At 44.1% G+C, this 8,987-nt stretch overlaps 1 protein-coding gene and 1 long non-coding RNA gene across 3 annotated transcripts in view; both read right to left on the bottom strand.

Annotated features, from left to right (window-relative positions):
• Positions 1-1,480: 1,480 nt before the first annotated feature.
• On the bottom strand, positions 1,481-3,377 carry LOC126988111 (uncharacterized). 2 transcript variants are annotated; one of them, XR_007741457.1, is made up of 4 exons: positions 3,256-3,377; positions 2,715-2,862; positions 2,153-2,552; positions 1,481-1,950 (listed from the first exon to the last, which is right to left on the bottom strand). It is a non-coding gene; the product is annotated as an uncharacterized LOC126988111 (long non-coding RNA). The 2 variants fall into 2 exon arrangements; XR_007741458.1 differs by having other exon boundaries at positions 2,153-2,548.
• A 5,502-nt stretch (positions 3,378-8,879) lies between these two features.
• LOC126988282 (nuclear apoptosis-inducing factor 1-like) overlaps positions 8,880-8,987 on the bottom strand; it is a 3,992-nt gene continuing 3,884 nt past the window's right edge. The window contains exon 3 of the mRNA XM_050846344.1: positions 8,880-8,926. Within this exon, the coding sequence (XP_050702301.1) occupies positions 8,880-8,926 (47 nt within the window). The remainder of the gene's footprint in view (positions 8,927-8,987) is intronic.

The following is an 8,987-nucleotide window of genomic DNA, read 5'->3' as shown; positions in this document are numbered from 1 at the left end:
TCAGCATGCATGTCAACCACATGGTAAAATTAAAAACAGGAAAAAATAGTTGAATGTATTTTTTTTGCATCATTTTTAGATAATTTATGGACAATAACTTCGGTATTTAGATTGCATTTATGTACTACTATAAATAATTCCAAAAGCTGAATTTAAAAATTTAATACTGCAGGCTAAGTTAAAATAATTACTACAGCCCAAGTTGAAATAATTACAACAGCCAAAGTTGAAACTCCAAAAGCCTGAAAATCCCACATTGAAGAAGTATAGAGCTAGTTTCCCCGGGCCGTCTTCGGACAAGGGCCCGTTCCCCTTTTGATACTAGGGGATAAAGCTTGCGTACACACACACACACACACAAAAAAAAAAAAAAAAAAAAAAGGCAGTCATAAACCCCGACACGGTCTTGATACCACTCGATTTCTCGCGTGTTGTGTCGTTCGTTCCCAACATCAATGACGAGAACACCAACTTGGAAGAAGTTTCTTATACTCTTCATCACACTTACGGATGACGTGATCGCCCACGTTATCCGGATTCAAAATGGTGTAGGCTGGTCGGAGTCCTTCCGAGTTCCAGCTAACCCTGGACACACAGCATACACCAAGATCTTGCGCCTGACTGGCTGTCTCGCTTAGTTGAGATGAAGGTTGTCCTCGTCACCAGGGTCTTCAGATCTCGGCGGTGGGAGAGATACAGGTACACGATGAGTGTGGCCTCCCTCATACTCTTGGACCCACCGTCACGCAAGTGTACTTGGACAGGCAAGGTATGGGGGATATCGGCGACACCTTGACTTACCTGGATTTCTACTGGCTCTTATAAGACATACTTAATGAGGTCAAAGGGTTTGCGGACGAGAACTGCTATTATCCCACCTATTGGCCCGCCGCGTCAAAGGGTTTTCAGTGAATTTCTACTGGCTAGCTCATGACATGCTTATTGAGGTGGAAGGGTTTTCAGTGAATTTCTACTGGCTAGCTCATGACATACTTATTGAGGTCGAAGGGTTTTCAGTGAATTTCTACTGGCTAGCTCATGACATGCTTATTGAGGTCGAAGGGTTTTCACTGAATTTCTACTGGCTAGCTCATGACATACTTATTGAGGTCGAAGGGTTTTCAGTGAATTTCTACTGGCTAGCTCATGACATGCTTATTGAGGTCAAAGGGTTTTCTCTGAATTTCTACTGGCTAGCTCATGACATATTATTGTGAGGAGAAGGGTTTTTTTGAATTTCTACTGGCTAGCTCATGACATGCTTATTGAGGTCAAAGGGTTTTCACTGAATTTCTACTGGCTAGCTCATGACATACTTATTCAGGTCAAAGGGTTTTCGGAAGAGCACCGCTATTATCCAACGTAGGGGATGATTTTCAAACAGATTCAGGCAGGTCTCTTAATCTAAAGATGGTCACCGCCGGGCCTTTGAAGACGAAGGGGTTTAAAGTTCAAACTGAACTCAGACATGTCACTGAATCTGAAGACTGTCACCGCCGGGCCTTAGAAAACGCAGGGGATAAAGTTCAAACTGAACTCAGACATGTCACTGAATCTAAAGACTGTCACCGCCGGGCCTTAGAAAACGCAGGGGATAAAGTTCAAACTGAACTCAGACATGTCACTGAATCTAAAGACTGTCACCGCCGGGCCTTAGAAAACGCAGGGGATAAAGTTCAAACTGAACTCAGACATGTCACTGAATCTAAAGACTGTCACCGCCGGGCCTTAGAAAACGCAGGGGATAAAGTTCAAACTGAACTCGGGCATGTCACTGAATCTAAAGACGGTCACCGCCGGGCCCTAGAATACGCAGGGGTTGAAGTTCAAACTGAATTCACCAGGAAGGGAAGGTAGACTTTCTCCAGCAGGATCATTAAGGGGAGGTAGACTTTCTCCAGCAGGAACAGCATGAAGGGGAGGTCCAGGCCAGGCTCCACCCACCCACCCCTGTGGACAACAAGGGGAATGAAAAAAATCAGAGACAGCCGGAAAATGGAAAAATTCATGAATAACTTGAGAGAAAGGACTAGCATACTTAAATTGAGGACATTCACATGTGGACAATAATGCTCTAATATGCGTACAATAATGCTCTAATATGCAAGAGAAGGATAAAAATTGATACCAGAATAATAAAAAAAAATATTACCTGGTGGCAGCAAAGGCTCTATCGAAGGCAGTGTTGGTTGCAGTGGTCAGGGGCGAGCAACGAGACGGGCCAGTATGTCGGGTAATAGCAGTGTTCATCGGCACCCAAGTGTATAATGTGATCCATTCCGTCGCTATAGTTGTGCACAACCTTGTACACTCGGCAAGGCAAGGCAAGGCAAGCACCGCGGGGAGGAGCAGGGGAGATATTCGGTTGTCTGGCTTCATCTGAAGTCTCGAGCTCAGGGCCAGAGAGTAGTCAGACTCCAACACTCGCCAGCGGCTGTGCCATTATGTTAGATTCCACCGTGGCCATCACAGAGAGAAGGCTTTGCAGGGGATTCAGGGAACAACCGACTCGATGCGCCATTTTGGAGAATGACCGCGTGGGTGCAGACTTCCTTCCACACGGAGTAACAATAAGGAAATGAACAACACAAACCGATGAGCAGTTCTCGTTTCAGAGACTAATCAAATAGCGTATAGGGAACAAAGATTTGGAGGAAACTTACCAAATACATCGCTGTAATATTAAAGGCAAAAATACAGTAAAGATTTCTTACCTGTGGTGGCTTGTGTTCCCAGCTGCCTGGCCGTCTTGGGTACTGGTGCACAATGACGTAGACGGTAGACTTTCTCCAGCAGGGCCAGCAGCAGAGGCTTTCCCTACAGCAAGCAGGAAGGCGATGTTCAGGTCAGTTCCTCTCACTCCTGAAGAGGAATTTGGAAAGGATAAACCCAATACGTAATAGTCGTTTGAGAGTAATCATAGCATATAGAGAACATGTGGACGAAACCGAGATAGACAGAGATAGAGACTGCTGTAATACTCGAGCAAAGATATCCAAGTAAAATATCCATACTCGTGATGGATCAACGGCTCCATCGCAATGGCTTTCGTTACAGCAAGGCCGGAAGGGGATATTCAGGCGAGTTCCTCACTCCTGAATAACAGTTAGGGAAGGGATAAACCTAATGAGCCATTACCAATTCAAAGTTATTAATGATAAAGTTATTAATGATACAGAATGAAAATGTGGACGAAGCCGATAATATACACTGCTGTAACACGCAAGCAAGGATGGTACAGTAAAACATTCCTACCCGTGGCGAGGCAGTGGCTTTCGTTGCCCAAGTCAGCATGGAGAGGAGCATCTGTGTTATCAGGATGGATTCCACCCTGACTATCATGGAGGGAAGGTCCTTCAGGTCAGTCCTCACAACCCTGAATAAACATTAGGGAGAGAATCCCAATGAGCAACAGTCTTTTCAAAGGGACTAATGACACAGCATATTGAGAACATCCCATGTGGACGAATCCACTAATATTAATGTTGTAATATGCAAGCCAAGATTGTACAGTTAAAGATTCTTACCCGGATGGCAGCAATGGCACGTTACCGCAGAAACAAAGGAGGTGCAGGCAGTTCCCTTCCACTCTGGAATAACAGTCAGGAGAGGGATAAACCCAATGAGCAATGGAAAGTTCAAAGGGACATAACAAAATCATGGACTAAACTAATATGCACCGCTGTAACACGCGCACCGCTGTAACACGCAAGCAAAGATAGTATACAGGAAAATATTCTTACCTGTGGAGTCAGCAACGGGTTTGGATCCCATCATCCCATCCGCCTGGTGGAGGCAACACCGCACGCAAGCCTTGGAAATCCCGAGGCAGGAAGTTTAAACACAATTCAGGCGTCACTTTCCAGGAGACTTAGTTGCCGCAGATAAAAATAATGTTAGGAAGACACTAACAAAGAGGTCATTTCTTAGGGTCTCTCAAGCACGATATTTTTTATCCTCAACACCAAATCCCCAGATTTAGTAAATGACCTAAATTCTGTCTGAATTTCACCACCTCTGTTTTCCAAGGCACGGCGGGTCTCCTCCACCAGGCGGTAGGGATTGCAGTGGTCGGGGGCGAGCAACGCGGCGGGCCAATAGGTGGGGTAATAGCAATTCGAGTCCGCAAACTCTTTGACCTCATTAAGTACGTCGTACAGGAGCCAGTAGAAATCCAGGTAAGTCGAGGTGTCGCCGATATCCCCCATACCTTGCCTGTCCAGGTACACTTGCGTGATCGTGGACACCAAGAGTATGAGGGAGGACACACTCATCGTGTACCTGTACCTCCCCCACCGCCGAGATCTGAAGACCCTGGTGATAAAAATAACATTTCTCTCGGCCAGGCGAGAGAACCAGTTAGGCGTAAGACCTTCGTTAACCGTGTCACCCAGGGCCCTCTTCCGTCGGTGGATTATCCCACTTAAAACGCCCGCCGCGATTTTCGCCTGCCTGGCTCGATCTCGAATCGTCTCGAGACCAGGGCCAGAGTGCAGTCCGTTGCTGTCCGCGACACGGAGGAACCTCGCCAGCACCTCGCGAGATGCCAAGCTGGATTCCACCGTGTCCTTAGCGGAGGGAAGGTCCTGCAGGTCAGAGTCCACCGAGTGTCCAGGGCCAGCTGGAACTCGGAAGGACTCCGACCACCCTACACCATTTTGTATCTTGATGACGTGGGCGAGCACGTCACTGGTAAGTATGAGGAGTATGAGAAGACTCCTCAAAGTTTGCCTTCTCGCCATTGCTGTTTTTAGCCTTGTATCGAGGATACTACTGTCTTCTGTGGCCGTCCCAGGTATATATACCCCTCAGCCGAGCCCGTGACGTGTGCGAGGCGGCCTAACGAGCACAGGGAATTACAGTTCTCGGGTTTGTCTAACGTGCGGGGCCGCCCAGGGAGCAGTGATGGCGGTGGGCGGGGCTGCTGCGGTCATTACTCGTGGCTGCCGCGTCCAGGGCTCGGCAGCATCATTAGCTCCAGATGATGTAGTGCTCGTGTATTTCCTTTTTTTAATGCCGAGGTTTTGCTTTTCCGGGAGGCTTTGGGTTTACAGGAATACGTATATGACGACAGAATAGTACTTGTATGGTTAGGAAGTGAAAGAGATGTCAGCGTGTTAATGCAACCAATCTATATTATTTTTTTTTGTACTATAAGAGACTATGGTTTTACGAGAGGGTTCAGTTATAGGTTAATAGAATACATGACAGCAGAAGCGCCAGTTGATTAGATAGGAAAAGAGATGTCGGCGTGTTAACACAACCAATCTATATTCTTTTTTGTACTATAAGAGGCTGTGGTTTTACAAGAGGGTTCAGTACAAGGTTAAGTACATATTATTCCTCGTTGTTAAATATTCTGAGGACGACAATTTTATTTCTCGTGAGATTTGATTTGTTTGCTACATTTTTTTACAACAAAGGAGACAGCTCAAGGGCACAAAAAAGGAAACAATAATAATAAAAAAAAAACGCTAGTCGCTGCTCCTACAAAAAAGAATCAAAAGAGGTGGCCGAAAAATTTTTTTTTTTTCGGAAAGCACTGTGCATATGGAGTTTGGAAGGGAGAAGGACGACAAAAAAAACATGATTTGCGAGGAAGCATAAAATCCCGCATGAAATAAATGAAAACAAGGAATTATAGGATGACCTTAGCCTGAAAATAAGATGCCAAATAAGATAAAAAGCCTCCTGCAAAACTATAATAGATACTGTCTCTGTAAGGATCGAGATAAAAATCGTAATGGCTTATTTTTAAACGATTGGGGAGCTGTCTTGATAGAGCGAGTAGCAACTAATATAATAAACAAAACTGTAATTGCCTACTGTTCGTAAAACGACCTAAAAAGAATAGAAATGGCTTATTTATTCTGAAACGACTGGAGCAGTGTATTGATGCAAACTAGGGAAAGGCTACTTCAGAGTTTAGCATCAGTAACAGTGATGAAATAAAGAAGATGCTGGCTAACTCTTGCATAAGGGAGTTGGACAGCCGCTCATTGGTTATTAACGGTAATGGTTCAAATAGGAAAAGAGACGCAGGTGTATGACTCAGGATGGAGGGAGGGATAGCAGTTCATGTTGAGGTCATTAATGGCTTAGATAAAAAAATAATGACGCTTTAGATTAGCTCCACCCTGACCTGGCCCTCATAATCTCGATCCCCGTCTTGAACACCGCGGCCATTTACTTAATCATTAACAAGGAATTACCGCTCATTGGTTATTAACGGTAATGGTTCAAATAGGAAAAGAGACGCAGGTGTGTGACTCAGGATGGAGGGAGGGATAGCAGCTCATTTTGAGGCCATTACTGGCATAGACAAAGAAATAATGACGTTTTAAATTAGCTCCACCCGACCCACATGATCTCCCTATCATGTCTGTCTGAACACCGCTGGGAAGGGTTGATTGATTGATGGTTTATTGTTGCAAAGTTATACAACAAAGGAGGCAATTATATCTGTTTAGTTTCATGGTGCTACCCACGGATATATCAGTAGTCTCTGGGAAGGGTTGATGACTGAGTGTTTTAACCGTGGCAGGGTTTCTGTTTTGGGTGCTCAGGGTTTGTGGTGACTCCTCACTCATTTCACTGAAACTGTATATACATGTAAGTTTGTATATTATAATTCTAACCTACGTGTACATAAAGACAGTTAAAAATACATTATACAAACTTGCATGTATATACATCTCAGCGAATAGTGTGAGTCGCCACAAAGCCCTAGCACTTAAAACAGAAGCCCCGCCACCTCAGACGCCCGGTTTGTTCTTCTCTCTCGCTGGCGGCTCTCAGGGCGGTGGTGTCGTCATCAGCAACATTCCTCATGCTGTCTCCACCCTAAACAACTTCCTGGCTTGTTTTGCTCTCAGGGTGGTGGCGTTGCTGTCAGCAATGTTCCTCATGCTGTCTCCACCCTAAACAACTTCCTGGCTTGTTTTGCTCTGAGGGTGGCGGCGTTGCTGTCAGCAATGTTCCTCATGCTGTCTCCTCACCCAAAACAACCTGACCTCACCTAAACATTCTGACACTATACAGAACAGCAATTGCACCATACATTCTGCACACACACACACACACACACACACACACACACACACACACACACACACACACACAAAGAGAGAGAGAGAGAGAGAGAGAGAGAGAGAGAGAGAGAGAGAGAGAGAGAGAGAGAGAGAGAGAGAGAGAGAGAGAGAGACGTAGATATATATATAGATAGATAGATAGATTATAGATGACACCTGTACATTAGGGCAACACGCAGACTTAATTCACACCTCGCCTGAGTCTTCTGTCTCTTGTACCCACGGCTCGGCACCTTTGATACTTCTATGTATTTTTTTGTAATGTTTTTCATTTTTATATTTTTTGTCAGTCACTTTAAAATATACAAACTACAGATTCATACCACTGGGATTTTCGGATGATTGGACTTTTACTGTATTGGTGTTTTTCTGCATACGTATGTGTACAAAATAATTGCTGCATTAACAAAAGGAAAGACTTTTTATTCAAAAGGAATATTAATACTTGAGAAATGGAAGGGCAGACACTTTGACTGATTGATTTAGAATGTTTTTATAGACATAGTCCGTTCACTTCAGCTGTGAATCCACAATGGCTGGAAATATTGATAAAAGATGAAAGTGTAATAATCATTAAATGTTGTTCTCTGACTTCTACTCACCATAATTATTAACAATTGAGGATGGAAAGTTGTGTTAATAGTTGTGGAATCACTGCTTATTCCAATGTTTTTAACAAAACAAACTTATCTATATCAGATGAGCTAAGTAAAGGAATACTAATATTTCTTGATCATAGGATAGTATTTTGGATGCCAAAATTGTCAGATGCCCTCCCTGCCAACAGCCAGTCAGCAGTGTCTTAATACACTAAGGTAAGATCTAGGGATCCACCTTAACAGAGTGGACTATTGTATAATTCATGTTATGCCACAAAGGCAAAATAAAAAAGTTAATTCTGTTTTGTTTCTAACTAATGAAACCTAGTTAATAAAAACCTACCTAATTGGACCTGTCACCTTATTTTGACAAGGTAACTGCAATTTTGCCAAGGCTGCAGCCACCTTATCCATAGCACCACTCAGCCTCCTCACTTCAAGAAGGATGTCTTCTTGAACTTCCACCATTTTGGGCCCAACTGGTGGGTTAACCCTCCTCTGCCTGCTGGTGGAAGCGTGAGAAGGTGCCGCGCCTACATCAGGGGGAGATAGAGTTTCTGAGGCACAGTGTACAGGTGCCAGTTGAGGGGCCAGCCGGTGAGTAGTAGTAGGGCGGGGATGGTGAGGAGGGGGCTGTGATGGGCCTTGCAGAGGTGCGGGTGTCAAAGAATCCTCCGAAAGGAAGATTACACACTTCTGTGTCTGCAGAAGCTGTACGTAAAAAATCATCATGATAAGAGTCATTCAACATGGTATGATATCTTATTTTGTGCTTTGATTAAGAGTAGCGAGGAATTTTAGGAAAACCTAAACTAATATGTCTGCTCAACTTAAGATATATATGTTCAGACCACACAGACTCTATGCAGAATGGTGGTCTCTCCTTAAACCCAATTGAAACTACGTAAAAGCTTTGCAATTTCTGCCTTAGCAAACATGAAGGTGAAAAGGTCAAGTTGATTTTCAAATCTTGTGTGTTGCACTGAACCACTGAAGGTGGAACTTTATTTCATAATTAAGTTTCTCTGGAAATCAAGAGTTGGTGGGCAAAACAATAAAATAATAATCTTTACCAAATAAAACTAATAAATGTGTTAAAAAATCAAGATATACAACAAAAGTTATGGGAAATCGAACCCATACCTTTAGAGCAACTGATGAGTGGGGTCACCTTCCCTTCATAAGGAGTTCACAGTGTGGGCTGGGGTGTTACGGCAAGTGCCGCAGAAGTGGCCCCTGGCATAGTGACTTTTTAGCTCATCATTGGCTCAGTTGGGTTGCTGCCCTGCTGACTACT

This window comes from Eriocheir sinensis, chromosome 68 (genome assembly GCF_024679095.1).
Source record: "Eriocheir sinensis breed Jianghai 21 chromosome 68, ASM2467909v1, whole genome shotgun sequence".
NCBI lineage: Eukaryota > Metazoa > Arthropoda > Malacostraca > Decapoda > Varunidae > Eriocheir > Eriocheir sinensis.
The sequence above is the reverse complement of the archived record's forward strand: the minus strand, read 5'-3'. Positions and strand labels throughout refer to the sequence as shown.